The sequence below is a fragment of the Fusarium venenatum genome, assembly GCF_020744135.1.
Source record: "Fusarium venenatum strain MPI-CAGE-CH-0201 chromosome Unknown EDB82scaffold_2, whole genome shotgun sequence".
Lineage (NCBI taxonomy): Eukaryota > Fungi > Ascomycota > Sordariomycetes > Hypocreales > Nectriaceae > Fusarium > Fusarium venenatum.
Window position 1 is genome coordinate 7,137,845 of NW_027072130.1, and position 17,693 is coordinate 7,155,537.

The following is a 17,693-nucleotide window of genomic DNA, read 5'->3' on the forward strand; positions in this document are numbered from 1 at the left end:
CACAAAACCGTGCTCGGATGGGCTGCGTCGCTTGACGAGTATATACCCGAGATGAGGGGGTGAGTAGGACTGTTGCCTGTCCTGAACTCAAGCTGTTCAACATGTATCTACAAGGAATTTCTGTTTTGGCGAAGGACATGGTGGATGTAGATGGCAATATGTATGTTTGTATGTGCGAATTGCTGGTTAATGAAATGAACTACCTAGTATTTTATCTTTTTTGTCATGTGTCTCCCGTGTCCCAATTCGCTGGCCAGCTCTTGGCTGAGAGAGAGTTGAGCTTGGATTTGTGCAAGTGACGTTGGACAACAGTGAATGCCACCTCCTTGTCCATGGAGCCTCTTGTCACATTAAGCTGCGTCAGCCGATCATAATTTGAAATTTCTCGTTTTGGCTTGAGACGTTTGTTGAACTGTCTTGGCAGTTGATTTGTACTCTTGACTCGGAGACAACGTGAACCTTGTGAGCTGGACTATGTTTGACAGCAGCTGGAATCGCATCAAACGCATAAGGTCGAGGCTGTCTGCTATGAGTCTCCAGTCTGTGTGTCTGTAAGGACTTGGCCCAGAGGTGCGCTCTATACCGGGATTGTTCAGGTTCTGGAGGCTTGGTGTCTTTCTCGTAGGAACGGTGGACTGGTAAATGAGCTCTTCTCAACCTCCCTCCTCAGGACCAACTGTCTCGGCCATAAAACTAGGGCTCCAGTATTCCCATTCGCCTTTTGTCTGCTTATCGACCCATAACATACCTCCCGCAACAAGATCGTCTATCACAGTCCGGGCGCGGGCTCTATCCCAGCCCAAGTTATCCCTCAGCATGCCCACACTCACGTATCCCAAGACCTGCGCGGCCTCGACGACCGAGACCTGATCATCGTTGAGCTCGCGAGGTACACTGCGCACGTACTCCTTACGACCGACACGCACAACAGCATATGCGCCGCCCAGGGGAGCAAGAGTCTGCACAGCGCGCCGAACGTCGTCGTCGGCGATAGGGTCAGCGCCGTCCATCCGCCCAGCAGCAACGCGCTCTCTCAGATCGGCCAGACCGATAAGGCCTCCATTTTCTCCCCGCGTAGCACCACAGACCTCTACAATCCGCACGGCGAGCTCAAAGTAGAAATCGTTGACCGTCTTTCCCAGCAACTGCGCCCATATAGAGCTCCCGTCGGCACTGCTGTTGCTGTTACTGCTGGCTAACGGGTCTACACCAATAGCAGCGCACATACGCGCGAATTGGGCGCGGAATGCGGGATCGGAACGAATGTCGCGGGCGTGCGTGTTGGCGAACTGTTGCAGGAGGGAACGGAAGACGGCGAGCTGGGTTTCGAGAGCCTGGGCGTTGTTGGCGCGGAGGGAGGAGCCATGAGAGGCGAATTGCGCTGATGTGAGGCGCGAACGGTCAAAGGCCGCCAGGCCTACACCTTTACGAGACATTGTAAAGATACAAGGTTCAAGTTTTGAGTTTAGGATATTGTTGAAGAAGGAAAGTACTCATAGTGCTGGCGGTTTAGAATTACGTCAAATGGCGGGGGTGGGGCCGGTTGTGTAGGTTGTAAGCTTGTATCAACGTTTATTTGATCGATATAAGAGAAGGCGGACTTAGTTTTTCAAACAAGGTTCTTGAGGGTGCTCTTACAAACGTTACTCGAAACGATAGACGATCTGGTCTGTTAAGGCTATAGGTCATAAGTCTTGAGCAGCACACTCAACGGCACATGTAGTAGAACAAGTAGTGCGGTGAAGAGAAGACCACCGGTATTGTACCTAGAACAGATATGTCTCATCAGTCGGTATCTGATGTCTGTCAAATCACCAGAAAGAGCCCAGAAGAACAATAGTAGATCCTCCATCAAGGTGGCTCAAGACCTCAACTAGCCCAAAGAGGTGGTGGGTCTAGCTCAAGTATCCATTATATGGTTAGCACAGTAGCGAAGACATATAATTTCCCCTTTTGTTCTTCTTTCTCGTCAACGGCACAAAACACTTCATTTCGCCAACTTTTGCAGTAACTTCAAGGTCTAAAACGTACTTATACATGGATGTATATCTATCTTGTGCGTCGTATGACGCAATGGGACCTCGCCTTCTCAAAGCAAGATCTATCCCTCCTGAATCCCAAGAGTGGTTTGTGTGGTATGGTATCATGTCATCTCTGGCCCTGAGATGTCCAAACCGAACATAGTCTTCAGTCTTCTTCCTTTTTGATGAAACTTCTGTTGAGACCTCGCCATAGCCATGGCAGCGTCTAACCGGCCTCTGATCCTGAAATAGTCGTCGCTTCGTTAACCCAGGGCGGAAACCTTGCACTTCTAGGCCTACTCTATCTTTGCTACTGATCGCAGTATGTAGTTGATCACTGTGTCTGGCACTGAGGTTGACCGTCGCCCATATCGTCGTCATCGTCTTCCCAGTCAGCACCGAATCGGCCGTCGCCTGAGTTTTCGCCCATCTGTCACCAAGTTAGCTATTGTGCAATATTAGGGCCGTGGAGCCAGGCTATATTTACCTTCTCAATGTCGGCATCGTCCTCATACTCAACCTCGTCGACCTCGTCGGCCTCAACGTTGGCCGGAGCAGCGGGCAGCATCTTCTGCAGAGCCTCGTACTCGGAGTCATTCTTTAGCCATCCATCCTCAGGGAACTCAACCTTGACAATAAGGTACAAGTCGCCCTTGGCCTCGCCACGCTTCATGGGCATACCCTCACCAGGAATCTTGAGGCAGTCGTCTGGTCGCAGAATCTTGCCACGAGGGCGTTCGATATGGATACCTCGTCCATCGAGGTGCTTGAAGACTGTGCGGGAGAAGCCCGATAAAGCCTCGCCAAGCGTCACAGTCAGCTCGGCAGACAAATCGTGGCCGATGCGGGTGAAGACATCATGGGACTCTTCGACCAACGTGAAGACGATATCACCGGGCGTCTGGTCCGGGTGCTGATCGGCCTCGCCTTCAAGAACGATGCGCTCGCCCTGCATGGATCCTCGGGGAATGTAGATCTCGAGAACCTTCTTTTCTTGGCTTGTTCGCTTGCCCTTGCACTTCTTACATCGGTCCTTTTCCTTGAAAACCTGGCCGGCGCCCTGGCAGTGGTCGCAAAGAACAGTCTCGCGTCGCATCATGCCGGGGCCGATCTGTCGGAAGGCCTCGACGATACCGTTACCCTTGCAACGCTCGCAAGACGCAGCCTTGGCTTTCTCCTTGCCCCCGGAACCCTTGCACTGGCCGCAGAGTACCTGCTTGTTGGCGGCAAACTTGACAGTCTTGCCACGGTAAAGCTCCTCCAGTGTCACCTTGTACTCTTGCTCCTCGTCAGGGCCACGTCTGGGTCGACGAGGTCCGCCGGGGCCGCCAGGACCTCCAGGACCACCAGGACCCATGCCGAAACCGAACATCTGGGAAAGGATATCGTTGAGGTCGACCTCGGGGCCACCGGGGCCACCGCGGGACTTGTCGAAGGCGGCCATGCCGTGGACGTCGTAGAGCTCGCGCTTCTGCTCATCGCTAAGGATTTCGTAGGCTTGTGTAACTTCCTTGAACTTGGCTTCTGACTCTTCTCGGTGCTCCTCGGCAACCTTGTCTGGGTGGTACTTGAGAGCGGCCTATCGGGAATTTGTAAGATATTTTTCTGTGGTTCTTTGAGTGGTGCAATCACAAACCTTTCGGTAAGCCTTCTTTATCTGATCCGGTGATGCGGTTCTGTCGATTTCGAGGAGTTCTATTCAGCCGAATTAGCCATGTCTTTTCTTCTTATCAACCACCAACTCCAGCGATAGTGAATGGCCGTCGTGGTAAATCTTTTCAAGAAGCGATCGAAACTTACCGTAGAGATCAACTTCTTCCGGTCCCGGAGAGCCAGCGTTGAAAGGATCATCCATCTTGAAGATTTGAATGTACTGTAGTCTACAGTACTGTAATGTAATGCAGGATGAAGAATTGGTCCGCTCCTGTAGATCAACTCTGTTGGCAGGGACCCGTAGAAAATCTTTTGGCGTGGGTTGTAGCGCGGGGTACTCTACTTAGGTATTACCTGCAGTAGGCAACTGATAGTATCTGATTGAAGAAAAGAATTTTAGTCCTTTTCTCTCTTAGTATCTTTCAGGCTAGATCAAACAAGATTCTTTAAAATAAATTTCTTTATTATTATATAGGCAGTCATTCTGACAACACTTATTCATCAGGCTCTGGATGCGTCATGTTCGTTGACGCCTATTTATCTTCTGTGCCCCTCCATTTCAACCTATTTGTGATTACAAGTCATTCTTTTAACACGGTCGTATTCTCAAACTTCTTCCGTAGAAAACATAATCATGTTAGTTACTAATGACCCAGAAGAAGCAATCCATTCACTATTATTATTTAATCACTATTATACTCAAGTTCCATCAAAACTCGAATACATCTTCACAATGCCACTGATAAGAAATTTTAATCCTTATCTCTAACAAGACCTTTTAACGGTTGCCACATAGTGGCGCACCACTCATTCAAAGGATGCACTAGCCGCAATATCCTAAACTCATGGGTAGACTCGTCTAACTCATTCACACTTGTATAAGTCCTTGATTGGATATGAACATTCTATCTTCATCATGAGATTACTGTTGAGCCGTTTAACGCGGCTATCGACAAGCCTTATACGGGCTCAAATCCTCCACCGTTCAACAATACCAATTCGTCGAGGCTTTACCAGCTCACTCGTTCGACATGATCAAAATTCTGATACAGCATCCAAACCTTCACCAACTCAGAGTAATACGGACATCCTCTCTGACGAAGCAAAGCAGAATGGCCAACCGGCCAAGAAAACTTCAAGGTTGGCAGCCTTGAAAAAGCGTAACCAGACGTCAAATACCAGCAAGACCGGGGTCAAAGTAGATGAGACAAGTCAACGATATATCCTTGGACAATCTGCCGACAGACCAATTCGTGCGCGCTTTGCGCCGTCTCCTACTGGATATCTGCACTTGGGGTCACTCAGAACAGCTCTTTTCAACAATTTGGTAGCAAAGGCTACAAAGGGAGGTGACTTTATTATACGAATTGAGGACACCGACCAGGTAAGTCTGCACTCCTTTGCTCATTTAAGGTGTACGTATTGACACATACAGAATCGTTTGGTACCCGACGCCGAAGAGCGTATATTTAAGGACCTCGAATGGGCTGGTCTGTCATGGAGCGAAGGTCCCGACAAAGGCGGTCCATACGGCCCCTATCGTCAGGTAAACACACACTGAGCCTATGACACGGATGCATACTAAGAGATCATCATAGTCAGAACGTCTTGAGACCTACAAAGAGCATACTCATACCTTAATCGAAAACGGTTCCGCATATCGCTGTTTCTGCAACCAGTCAGTACTCGAGGCCCAGAAGCGTGCTCTTCACGACGCCGGCAAGTCCACTGCTTACCCAGGAACATGCCGCTCCGTTCCGCGTTCTGAGTCTGATGAACGAGCTGCCAAGGGCGAAGCTCATGTCGTTCGATTGGATTCGGGCCGCTTCGGTACGCCAAAGTTCAAGGATGCTATCTATGGCCCTTTTCAGAAGAAGGAGCCCGAGGAGGATTTTGTACTAATGAAAACCGATGGCTTTCCTACCTATCATCTTGCGAATGTGGTTGACGACCACCTCATGAAGATTACTCATGTCATCCGTGGCGAGGTCAGTGCAGCAAGATATCATGGATTATGATATTGTTTTCTTACAATCTGCAGGAATGGCTCATCTCGACGCCCAAACATTTGGCTCTCTACGAGGCTTTTGGTTGGGAACCTCCGACCTTTGCCCATCTAGGTCTTCTTGTCAGCAACGATGGATCAAAGCTTAGCAAGCGCAATGCTAGCGTTAACCTTTCAACATATATGGACCAAAAGGTTTTTCCTATGGCCCTACAAGCCTGGCTCGCTAACTTGGGTGCTTCGTTCAAGAAAGGCGTCCAGACACCACGTTTCCTGGAAGATGTGGCTGAAAACGTACGTGATGCTAGTTGAAACGAAGCAGAAATACACTTTATTGAGATACTGACAAGTGATGCAGTTGAGTTACAAATTTACACGTGGTGGTATAAAACTAAATCCACAAAAGCTTGACTTCTTTCAACACGAGTACCGGAGTCTGTTATTCAAAATCCCTCTCTCCGACCACACTCCTCGCGAACAGGCTCTCATTAGAGATAACCTACTCAGTCCCCTTATCAACAAAGTCCACGAAATCACCTCGTTTTCCAAAGAGAGCACTGGCAATTATGTACCGATCCAACCACGTGGTACCTCTCTCAAGTGGCCTGGCCCTTTGACTCCAGTTCCAGCCATGCTGTTATCTGAATCATCGCAGCAGTCATATGCCTTCCAAATCCTTGCTCAAGAAACCTCGCGATACACATCCGCGGATGACATACCGCGCCTGCTGCCATACCTGTTCTGGCGCCCTCCCATTGCCATCTACCGAGCGGCGCTCGCTACTGAGACTCCACGTCGTGATTTGATCAACCTCGTTCATGATACGGTCAATTCGACAGACAGTTGGGAAATGGGTTTCGAGCGCCTCTTGGAGCGTGTCCCTTCTGATCAAGCCCCTGATCTGCATAGTATTCTTCGCCTGATTGCTGTTGGCAGCCCACAAGCTGTCGCCAAGGCATCCCGTATATTGTTCAGCATCTTAGGTCAAGATGAGTGGCGAGTTCGTGCCACTCAAGTGCGCGATTTGTTGCATGAGCTGGACTCAGGGGGTGAGAGCATTCGTCAGAGGTGGACAGACGAAGCTGCACCTATAACTTCAGAAGCCGACGCCGTTGTTGGATAAGTATTCGATTTGTACGTGACAAATCTTCGACACTGAGTTAGATCGACACGTTGTAAGATCAATGTAGAACAATGTATCACTTCAACAATATAGATAGTGCATATCACTCGTCCGAATGTATGCGTACATGGGTCGAATTCGCAAACGATTAGTCAATGTGCTGTCATAACTTCATGATTGTTATCAACTATGAACTTCCTGTGTCCCTTTTCCTGTCCTGTTGTGACAGGTAATTATTCTGGTAGAACCAAGATCCCCAACTCCGGCTCCTCTCTAACTAGATTCCTTGATATGCTAACTACTGTGACATGCCTTCGAAAAAGTACAAGATTAAGATAATGGCAAGATCGCCATAGAATAAATAAAAGACACTCGCGTTGGGATTTCTCTCAACTCACGAGCCTCTGAGGTGTGAAGAATTTATAAATGTCCAAAAATGCAAATTCGCTGTGAGGGTATATATCTAAAGTTGAAGGATCCAAATCTGTGATGATGTTAGCGATCGGAACATTGGCTTTGAGCTGAGAGATGTTCACATACCTCCATCTTTCCTGTCTCTGTCCGTTGTTTTCTTGCCTCATCCTTGACACTATCGATCACCATTTCTAGGTCGTCTTGGTCGCCGACTGTGATCATGTCTCCATTGGGCATATCGTCGTCCTTGACCTTGATCTTGAAACGACGTTTAATGTTGAACTTGTCACGGACTTTGTCGCTTAATGTTTCGAACCGGGTGTCGGGTGTAATCATGATGAGCTTGACTTCATCAGCGTGGACCTTGACTCGGATCTTTGTGACCTCAGTTCGACGGCTGTTTCTTGAGCCGCCCGAAACAGAACCAGGACCTCGGCGTTGGCCGATCATCTCGAAATCGTTCTCGTTGATGGTTCCCTCATAATCTGAGGCATCTTCCTCTTCGGAAAATTGCTGGGGTCTCATTCGTCTGCTGCCAGCTGATCCTCTGGAGTTTCGGTAGCCATCAGTTGCCGAATACATTGCGTATACATCCTCTGGTGATCCTGTCTCCTCTGGAATCTGCTTAGGCCTCAACTGCAATGGTGGGGGTTCCCTTTGCAGCGGTGTGCGAGTAGTTGACGCTGACCTGGCCGGCATAGGCCTTCGGCTATCCGCAGGTGAGGCTGTCTTCTCATACCGCCGGTTTGGCTCGGCTTGCTGAATGTTGAGTTTGGCCAACTGAGGCTTCTGGTTGCGCACAGAAGCGGCTCGTGAGGGGCGCTCATTCTCTGGTGGGGGTGTTGGCGGAAACACGTTTCGGCCGTTGGGAGGTTCCGATTGTTGTCTTCGAGATGATAGACCAGGCTTGACGAGGTTTGTGGCAGCAAAGGAGATATTGTCGGCAGGACGGTCGTCCTTGACTTCTAACTTGCCCGCCTGTAAAGTGTTAGTCATGGGCTTTTCACGCATGAAAGGGATAGCTGACATTCTTGATCTCAGAGCCAGCAAAGCCGGTAAAGGCATTGGCACGGTCTGAAGCAGCGACAAGTCTCGCCTTGCCGAGGTAGTCTTTCGTCTTGAGATTTCGAACTTTAGCCTCGTTGGGTCTGTAAACAACTCCCACAGGGATAGAAAAGACAGTATAGCCCTATGGATGTTAGAAAAAGCAGTAACAAACGACCAGCAATTCACTAACCTCTGCCTGTTCGTTGATAGCATCGTCGATGACGTTGTGGTCTTCGACCACCTTCTCCTTAACAGCATACGAGAAATCTTGCATTCCAGCATCTAACTGTTGCAGGTAGATGTAGCAGAGACCTCGGTTGAAAAGCACTTCACAGGAGTAAAGCTTGAATAGGAGACCCAGTTGAGCATAGTCGATCATGGCATTGCCACGAAGATATAGGAGCGTATCGTTGAAGTTGGCGAGCGCTTCCTCAAAGTCGCCGAGAAGGAAATTCGAAACGCCCTGTTGGAAATAGGCAACGGCGAGGTATTGGTCTAGCCGAATTGCTCGCTGATAACTCTCAACCTGGGAAATAGGATCAGTATATGAAATGCGGCGGGATTCGCTGAGGACACAACTTACAGCCTTCTCGTGCTCTCCAAGTGTGGCATGGATAACACCCATGTTGAACAGAATCTTGCTAGTGTCGCCAATCTTTCCAAACTCGTTGAGGGCTTCTTCGAATTCATTGTTATCGTAACGGCCCAGGGCTGCTACCCAGGTCTCGATTTCCTGTAGAAATTGTGTTAGTGGAATGGCCTGCAAGACATGGCGTCTCAAAGCCAGAGGCGGGTGAGGACTGTACCTGTTTCAACGACATGATGGTCGCTGCAGGACAATGTACCACAATAGAGTTGAATTTGTCGTTACAGTAATACACACAATAATGGACGAGTCGGGACTAGAAAGTGATATGGGGAGATTCCTGTGGTAAATAGGGAAATTCAAAGCTTGAAGGGAGAGATGGGGGATTTTGGGCTGGGCGCTTGGATGTATGAGGGACTGTGCCGACTTATTATTTGGAGGGCAGCGTCTGCACCTGAAGTAAAGTCCGGTGCAGTCGGGTTGGCTGGCGGGGCAGGTACGCTAGGCACGGTACGGGGGTACAGGGGGTAGTGCCAGTAACAGGGGCTGGGGGGGTCAAGCCAAGCCTGGCAGGGGTAGAGACAGCGACAGAAGCGGTGTTGCCCTTCTACCCTGGGATGGATGGAGCGTACAACGGTTGGTCTTTCCCTGCTTAAACAAGCAATTGGTGCACTTAAGTCCTCGATGGCTTGGCAGCCGAGCCAGTGGCGTTAGCTTCAAGGGAGAAAGAGGCAAGTGAAGAATCGAAGAAGGGATTGGCTTATTTTGTGATACAGTTAATCGGTATGAGATTAGGTTGGATCTTATTTTCAATAGCTTCCACTTGTTAGTCCTGAGTTCTCAATACGCGCCTTCGAGCTTATGTGGGTGGCTCAGGATATCACAGACTCGACAATATGCGTGATCTTAATTCAGAAACAATCCAGCTCTCAATTGACAACTCTAAGAAAAAGAGCCGGCCTTCTCGGCATTATTACGCGTATCTGGTAAAAACAACGCAAAGCAGTTAGAGAGCCAAGAGTTGGTCTGCTGTAAGTGGGATGTTTCTATCCGACCAAGCTGCAAGAATATGGCAGAGCAAGAAAACTTCCATGATGAAGAACAAAACCGCCCAGGACATTGTTTCTCGGAACATTACTCGATCACTGCGAGCCAAGAATGAATGGCAAGGTGATGGGGGTGATTTATGCATTGTTAAGTTGATATGACATATCAAGCGACAATTGATTGATGAGTGGTTGCTACATCTAGACCCAGCGCCTAAAGAGGATGGGAATTGGTCAAGTTCCTTGACCCAGAGTTGGTTGTCACAGGCTAACCTTGGGAGACCTTGGGAGACCTAGGGACCTGGGGGACCTGACTGACTTCGATTCTACAACCACACTTTCTGTACGGCGGGTCAGGGGGATGTGCAACAAGGGTCGGCACGCTTTTCTTCTTTTTCTGCTCCTTCTCTCCCATCTGCTACAGCAATGTTTTGAGCGGTATCTGAGATCTGGAATGTACGACTGCTGTAAGTGCATGTGCAACGTCTGATCGACCGCTAGCCTGATGTAAGAGAATTGCACTCTTACCGGGCCGGGTTTGAGCTGCCAACCTAAATCCTCATCTCGTTTCGATTTCGGGGAATTCTCAAAGGAGATTGATGAGTGAGGGAGAGTCTGATCTAAGATTCAGTGATTGTATTGCATTCGTATCCATCGCCACTAGCTGCTATCCGGGGGTTCTCTAGGTCACCAGTCAGCCAACCAGTCTAGCAGTGATTCAGTAGTGCTGTGATGTGATGACTTAGTAATCAAATGTGATGCAGGTAGGTAGTTCATCAAGATGCTGCAGGTGTTGAAACCAGCTCACATGTTGAATCGAACCACTGCATTCATCAGCCTCATAAGATGCTTTAAAAATCGAAAGGTTCGATCCGAGTTCTGATCGTTGATTTCCATACCCGGGATTGACAACTATGCCATAGTTTGGTAGGGGCAGGGAAGTTTATGCACCTGCTGCACCGATTGTCACAGGTGCTGGTCACTGTCAGGGGCGCTTTTTGATTGGATATTAGTCAAGGGTCCTGGGGCTCCATGACCCGCCTAGACACCCCTCGGCGCCTACTGCGAGTCTTGTCTGCTAACCTTTCAGGTAAGTAAATGGCCTCAATGGGAATCTACAAGCATCACCCAACAATGAATTACAGGATATACCCCGGTCGAGCACTCTTTAACACGCTACTGACTGCATCCAAGCTGTTGGTGTCGAATGACGTGCCTACCGCCTGTCCTCTCGATCAACTTTAATCTGGTTCTAAGCGCCCTGTGCCAGACCGTCAATGTGATAACCCAACGTTGGACTCCACAGATCAGGCCCAAGCCATGGAATGGGGGCATACTCGGTCCCGAGGGCACGGGATCAAAGGAAACTTCGCCAGTGGTCTTGTTCGTATGCGAGGTCCAGTAATTAATTGACAGTGGATCTAAGTTGCGGTGGGAGAAGAACGACGAACGGTAGGACGGGAAAGACGTTATGCTTTTGACAAACCTACAGCCGAGATTCAACCCTAACGGCTTCAAGCGATCTTGGCAATGCTCCTGTGCCATGGGAACGGAGATGAGATGAGTAAGTAGCCACCAACAGCGTTTCTCGAAATAGGTTCTGTCTTGAATTGTTTTCCTCACATGACTATAGAAACCGACAGTTGTCATGGCTGTGTCGTGTCATTGACCCTATTCATCTACTGGATTCCTAACCTGTGATGGAATATGCCTTGGATTACCGCGCGCGTTGTACGCTAATGCGGCCACTCAACACGCATCTCAATATCCAATGTAACGCTGTAACACGGCCTTCATCCTGTCTTTGACAGGCATCTCAGTACTGCTGAAAATTTCTCTCGTCTTCAGGCCTTGCAACTTGGCCAACAGTAAAGTATGGACATAGCCACACCCCTCTCTCAAGGAGGCATTACGAAAGCTGCGACTGCCGCAGTCAAGATGATGCATTATGCCCTTCGGCTCATGACGATCCGGAGCCCCATGGAGCCAAGCCAGGGGGTACAATCTGGTTACAGCCCGAGACCCGAATATGTTGCAGAAAGTTTCTAGACGTCATGGTATTCAGGCACTAGATATTTGAAACATTACTAACTTCTAATGACTTGTTGTCTTGTTGGATACAAGATCGTTTATTTCATCTGGCATTCAGAGATCTCAGCTTGGTCATCAAACACACCTAGTTAGGTTGTTAATTCCGACAAGGGAGTCAAACCCAGATCTCAACTTGAGTAAAACTGCCGTCATTGCTGATAATCAGGAAAAATGCACCGAGATTGGTATTGCCTCCTACTTATCAACATAGACGAACTGAATGCCCTTGTCATTTTTTTATATGTGTATCAACAGGTACAGTTGGACATCAGCAATAGTTCTTCTACCACATCAGACATCACAAACAACTAACAATTTAAGAATGATCCATCAAGGTTCAATCTTGTTTGCATGTTAGAGCCGCTTGCACTTCTAAACACAATTTCCTTTCTTTATCTTCTCCTGTTTCTTATCGTCGCATCAGATCTCGACTTTATCTGTCATGCTAACCAGCAAGTTCAACCCAAGACAAAGCCTTGTTTCCGCTCCTGTACTTCTCTTACGCGTCCACCCGTTATCCCCATTATGCTTCGTCTCAGTAACTTTTCTCTTTCAGAATACGATTATCTTATTGGATGCCGTGCGCGTTTGATCGGTAGATGTATTATGACAATCCCTACATTATCAGCCTGCCGTCTCTGTACCTGGCAGCAACTTAAAGCGTTGTGGAACCTTGTATGCAGCTTCTACTTACACCACTGTCTCGTCTCGCATGAGGCCCATGATTCTGTGGCTTATCTGAGAAGTTTCATCTTCATCTCAGCCGAGCTCGTATCTTAATGCACCAAGGCCGTGAATCTAAGAATCCACTTTCCTTGTCACAGCATTCCCATCGGCCGTTTACCAGTCTTTATCGCGAGCATTTGTGACCGCAAGAATTGATTCCGGATACTTTGTAAATGGGCGCCTACTGTGTTCAGTTTTCCCGTCAAAACTTGCCATATGGTAAGCTTCTTGCCTTTTTGGACTCAGTATCGAACCATGGTCATGGCAACACCCATGCTCGATCTTAACCCAAAGCCTGGTATGGCACCACATCTCGCCGCAGCACGATCGTCATGTTACAGATCCCCCGCAAGTCGCTCTCAGAGCCAACTGTCTTGTCAAGGTCTTTGTTTCAAGTTTACGAGGGGACGGTTGACTGGATGAACATGATTCTTCGACATGCAGACATCATACTATAGTCAAAGTTCGTTCATCCAGTTCTTAGCCTTGTTCGATGCCAATGTTGATTGTTCTAGGGTCGATTACTGATTTGGTGTATGACTCGTTATCATAGCATTCCCTTCTCGACCTCATCCTTGCGCTCCTCCCAGAGCGTCTTGCCAGTACAAGAACATACCGTCTTATCGTTATCCCACATACCCGCGCTTCGGGCAATGATGCCCACAACGGTATCCTTATCATTCTTTAGGGGCTCAGCATTTTCTTCTTGTCTTGTTAGGACCATGGCGTGTCCAATAACCTCCCAGATTTGGAACCCATGATCCACAAATGAAGTGCCTCTACCATCCTCACCAACTTGAACAAGGCCGAGGTCTCCTCGAGGCTTCTTATCTTCTCCTGCCCAGACAGGTCCTGTCGAGGTTGCACCGTTCTTCAGATCGCCGTATGCGCGAATTGTAGCTCGATATGTTCCAGGCGAGACGCCACGGATAGACAAGTCAACCAGTGTTCGCCCTGAGCTAACCTGGACCATTCTTGCCAATCCTCTTACATCCCGGCTTGGTTCTTCGTAGAGACCATCAACAGGATCTTCAAACGTTTCCAGAATACTGACAGCGGCACCTAAGATTCAGGTCAGTCATATATCGTATCAGGTAGTTAAACCGATCGTCGGGAAAGCTGGGCATCCGCGACAGCACGAGTCAACAACAATGTTGATAGCCAAGGAAACAGCTTGCACATACTGTTTGAAGCTCCTGATCCACGTAGAATAGCATCTCTACCAGTTGCTTGGATAGCCTCCACAATAGCTGATGGGGCAGCTGGAACAGCAGCACAGTCAGTATATACACACTTGAGGGAAACAATCCGCCTTACCAGTGCCCTTGACAGATACCAATTGGTCCTTCAGGTTACCCTCAACATTCTTGATACCGCCGAGCTTATACAAAGAGTCTGAAACTGCTTTGATACAGCCGTCACATGACAGCGGAACTGCAAAGAGGGTCTGTTTTCAAGACGTTTCATTAGTATGCTTGATGTGGTGAAAGCTGCCAACAACTCTCCTCGTCCCCTTTTCCACAACCATGACTCATCACTCAGAGTTTTCTGCGCACCTCAAACGAGTTATCAACAGTCATCTTGTTGTGTGCTGCGTTGATCTGTTAGTTTCATACTCACAGTGTAAGAGAAACCCATAGAATTGGAGAACTTACATGTGGGGGGCGTGGTCTTAAAGGTGGTATTGGAAAACCGGTACTGGTAAACTGAATAGCCGGCTGCTGCAAGTAGAGATGTGGTAGCAAAAAGTCTAGTAGGCGTAAACTTCAGAGGCATCTGTCAGAAGAAGAGGAGGAGGTTGTAACACGACGTGGTCGGGTTTTGTTTGCTGCTTTGAAATCCACCCACAATCGAGTGATAACATAACATCGGGGTCCGGAGTTGCACCCCCCAAGAAGTGGGACCAGCGACTTCGGGAATCGGGCGAGGTTAAGCTACAGAGTCTGAGAGTCTGGCTACTGCAAACCTGGGACAATTGCACGTGACGTCGCTCTTCCTGACTCAGCAATTTACGTGCTTGGCATCTGGATCCAAACTTTCTAGTTGAGCGTTTCAGCGTGGGAGATCTCACGATACAGCATAACCCAACGTTTACGGCGACTCAACCCCTCCTTGCCGTTTCTGTGGTTGAATAGCCCAATTGGAGGTAATCTCTGAGAGACTGTTCTCTCTAAACCTCCAATATGTCGCAAGTTCTCGGTCTTGTGAGCAATCCCCAATACATATATATATCTTAAAACTTCCTCAATTCTAACCAATATCGAATAGACCAAACTCGCCTACTCTCGAGTATGGCATGGTGTTTCTGCTTCCGCTCCCCATGCCACTCTGTCGACTCAGCCCGGCGTAACGCCGCCTTCACTCGGCCGTCTCGCATCCCGCATCGCCGTCCTTCTCATGGGCAAGAACAAGCCGATCTTCGACCCCTCGACCGACTGCGGTGACTATGTTGTTGTCACAAACTGCGCCGCCCTTCACACAACTGGCCGCAAGAAGTGGCAAAAGCCATACTACCGACATACTACTCGACCTGGTAGTCTCAAGACTGTGACAATGGATGTCCTTATGGAGCAGCACGGAGGTAGCGAGGTGCTGCGCAAGGCTGTGCGCGGCATGTTGCCCAAGAACCGACTACGAGACAAGCGATTGGCGAGGCTCAAGGCCTTTGAGGGAGACGCACACCCGTACAAGCAGAACTTGATACGGTTTAGCGGCGTGCCAGTGGGCAAGCCTGGTTGGGAGAAGGCTGTCGAGAAAGTTCGTGAGGGCGACAAGAAGCGATTATAAAGTGGGCACGGCAGTTTACGATGGGATGAATGGCTGTGAGTTGAAGAGCAGTTTGGGCGGACTGGAAGTCCTTGTACTATCTGTACCAATATTTTGGGCAATATTTTGGGCATATTTATGACCTAGCATCAAGCAATTATCAACGTTTTCCAAGTTATGGTCCCTCTATGCTCTGAAATCAGCCGATGCCGAACTGATTTGTGTCTCCCAGGCGAGATGTACTTTTTGGTCATGGGGTCTCCGCTGATCCGCTAATTCATCTCATAGTCCAAGTCTATGCTTCTGAGTATGACAATTCGAATCTTACATATGCAACTTTCACCACGCATCATGTCCACAGGAATCTATGAGTTGGTCAAAAAGACGCAATTGATTATCTCATATCTATTATAGAATCTAAGCCAGTCGCTTGGTATCAATCCTCTTCATGGGTGCATCATGTTTCGCATCTTGACCTCTATCGTTAAGAAACACACAATCTTTTTCGTTCCAACCTAAAGCTTCGATTGCAGATTGTCTCGAGAGACTTCGCACTTGATAAGGCCGTTAGGGCTGGACTGAGGAGCATAGACTTCGGCGTCCTTCCCTGTGTTCTTGATTCCCTTATGCCAGCTAAGGTCTTTATAACAAATTAATATGAATATTCTCCAATGAGGATAGTGCTTGAACTTACCAATCTCAAAGTAATGCTTGTTAGGTAGTGAATAAGTGACCGTCGCGACCTCGGGCACAGATTCGAGGATTTGGCCTGACATCTTGTACATGGTGGCTTGCACGCTGGCACTCGCGTCCTCGGCGAAGGTCTTGAGGGTGATGTTGCGTGCCGCCTCACGCGCGCTGTCGAACTTGGGAGCAAATTCCTTCACGGCAGCGAGAGAATCGAACTTCTTCCATTTCCATGTAGCATCCACATCCGTCGAGAAGATACGGTCCCATGTCTCAGGAAGCGTTGTGTACTCGTCGCGGACAAAGCCATGGAAAGCAGAACCGGTACTCTTGAGAACGGTCAAGCCAACGAGAGAGCTCTTGATCTCAATGCCTTCCTGTCGGCTCACACGAACTTCGACATTTCGGGTCTCCTCGCCATCCTTGAAAAAGCTGTGAGGATGAGGTTTGCCATCAACATCAAGACGCGCCCAGCGAACAGTCTTGACGCTGACGTTGGCAACGTGGATGTGCTTGTACTTTTCAATAAAGTGGCTGCCGAGGATTGAGGCGTACAACTCAGGGGGGTTAACAGGATTCTGCTTGGCGGTGATGTAGATGGTGTTCTTGATAGAGTCTGTGGCAACGACGACACTGTTATCGGCCTGGGTGTATGAGGTCTCAATCTCGCCCTCGAGGAGACAGCAAACGGTCATCTCTGTGACGGTCTGAACACCGGTAGAAGCATCGCGATCGACTTTGCAGACGCGGACATTGTCCTTTCCGTAGCGAGCAGCAGATACGTAAGGCATCGTGATGGCTTTGATTTGTTCTGTTTTGCTCTGAAGTTGATGAATGAAAGTACAATCAGATAGATAGTATATGATGGCGGGACAGATAAGCTGTATTGGAACAAATGTTGGGAGCTACTATCGCTAAGAGATGACGAGACGTGAAAAGTTTAGATCAAGAACAACACGGCACGAAACAAGGGAGGGAACAAGCTTCTAATATACAAGACGGTTGGAACGTCAGCCCCCCTCGTAATAGCAACAACAGCTAAGCAAGCATACAAGGCTACCTACCCCAAGCGGCTCAACGGACGGAGACGGACGTTGGCGATCCATCAGGAACGAGCGCCCGCAGCCGAAGAAGCAAGACCAGTATTGAATTGTAGCTTACCTTGCCATGGTATGGGGCGATCAGGGTCGGTGCCGGGCTACGGAGGACGCCGATGCCCTGGATACCGTATATCGGGGCCCGCCTGAAGCATTGGGACTCTTGGAGTTTCTTATCTTGACTTTTCTCTCTTATCTGTCTCATGGGATATGGAAGTCAACAAAATACAACTTTAACCGTATGATTTCTGTGAGATGGTTACATAGACAGGCATTCATTGGTTTGATAGACAGGACAAATCGGGGTCATTTGGTTTCGCAATGATAAAGTTGCAGGTCCAAAGTCTAACATTTGCACATGAATACCTGTAGCAGATACCTACAAGTAACAGTAAATCTTGAAAACTTAACAATTGCCGTGCGTTACGATT

The 17,693-nt window shown here is 48.7% G+C and overlaps 8 protein-coding genes across 8 annotated transcripts; 3 read left to right on the top strand and 5 right to left on the bottom strand.

Moving 5' to 3' along the window:
* Nucleotides 1-208: 208 nt before the first annotated feature.
* On the bottom strand, nt 209-1,577 carry EDB82DRAFT_500780 (EAP30/Vps36 family-domain-containing protein). Its single transcript, XM_025735789.2, has one exon. It carries the CDS (start codon nt 1,434-1,436, stop codon nt 654-656), a length of 783 nt encoding a protein of 260 aa, XP_025586460.1. The 5' UTR covers nt 1,437-1,577; the 3' UTR covers nt 209-653.
* Nucleotides 1,578-2,355: 778 nt separating this feature from the next.
* Nucleotides 2,356-3,876, bottom strand: EDB82DRAFT_525197 (uncharacterized protein; the record flags this gene model as incomplete). The annotated part of the gene is made up of 4 exons (XM_025735790.2): nt 2,356-2,451; nt 2,509-3,600; nt 3,658-3,716; nt 3,822-3,876. The coding sequence occupies 4 exons, from the start codon at nt 3,874-3,876 to the stop codon at nt 2,356-2,358; spliced, it is 1,302 nt and encodes a 433-aa protein (XP_025586461.2).
* A 290-nt stretch (nt 3,877-4,166) lies between these two features.
* Nucleotides 4,167-6,964, top strand: EDB82DRAFT_500783 (uncharacterized protein). Its single transcript, XM_025735791.2, has 5 exons — nt 4,167-5,058; nt 5,110-5,220; nt 5,273-5,662; nt 5,716-5,973; nt 6,038-6,964. The coding sequence occupies exons 1-5, from the start codon at nt 4,591-4,593 to the stop codon at nt 6,800-6,802; spliced, it is 1,992 nt and encodes a 663-aa protein (XP_025586462.1). The 5' UTR covers nt 4,167-4,590; the 3' UTR covers nt 6,803-6,964.
* On the bottom strand, nt 6,953-9,312 carry EDB82DRAFT_500786 (uncharacterized protein). Its single transcript, XM_025735792.2, has 6 exons — nt 9,070-9,312; nt 8,847-8,996; nt 8,454-8,789; nt 8,244-8,405; nt 7,343-8,194; nt 6,953-7,286 (listed from the first exon to the last, which is right to left on the bottom strand). Exons 1-6 carry the CDS (start codon nt 9,082-9,084, stop codon nt 7,266-7,268), a joined length of 1,536 nt encoding a protein of 511 aa, XP_025586463.1. The 5' UTR covers nt 9,085-9,312; the 3' UTR covers nt 6,953-7,265.
* Nucleotides 9,313-12,141: 2,829 nt separating this feature from the next.
* EDB82DRAFT_184339 (uncharacterized protein) lies at nt 12,142-13,057 on the top strand. Its single transcript, XM_065607156.1, has 2 exons — nt 12,142-12,661; nt 12,733-13,057. The coding sequence occupies exons 1-2, from the start codon at nt 12,338-12,340 to the stop codon at nt 12,853-12,855; spliced, it is 447 nt and encodes a 148-aa protein (XP_065464967.1). The 5' UTR covers nt 12,142-12,337; the 3' UTR covers nt 12,856-13,057.
* An 84-nt stretch (nt 13,058-13,141) lies between these two features.
* Nucleotides 13,142-14,357, bottom strand: EDB82DRAFT_184204 (superoxide dismutase). Its single transcript, XM_025735793.2, has 4 exons — nt 14,269-14,357; nt 14,030-14,159; nt 13,897-13,974; nt 13,142-13,774 (listed from the first exon to the last, which is right to left on the bottom strand). Exons 1-4 carry the CDS (start codon nt 14,290-14,292, stop codon nt 13,260-13,262), a joined length of 747 nt encoding a protein of 248 aa, XP_025586464.2. The 5' UTR covers nt 14,293-14,357; the 3' UTR covers nt 13,142-13,259.
* Nucleotides 14,358-14,895: 538 nt separating this feature from the next.
* Nucleotides 14,896-15,499, top strand: EDB82DRAFT_475867 (mitochondrial 54S ribosomal protein uL13m; the record flags this gene model as incomplete). Its single annotated transcript, XM_025735794.1, has 2 exons — nt 14,896-14,916; nt 14,981-15,499. The coding sequence occupies 2 exons, from the start codon at nt 14,896-14,898 to the stop codon at nt 15,497-15,499; spliced, it is 540 nt and encodes a 179-aa protein (XP_025586465.1).
* Nucleotides 15,500-15,993: 494 nt separating this feature from the next.
* Nucleotides 15,994-16,956, bottom strand: EDB82DRAFT_429328 (uncharacterized protein; the record flags this gene model as incomplete). Its single annotated transcript, XM_025735795.1, has 2 exons — nt 15,994-16,118; nt 16,173-16,956. 2 exons carry the CDS (start codon nt 16,954-16,956, stop codon nt 15,994-15,996), a joined length of 909 nt encoding a protein of 302 aa, XP_025586466.1.
* Between the last annotated feature and the right edge of the window lie 737 nt (nt 16,957-17,693).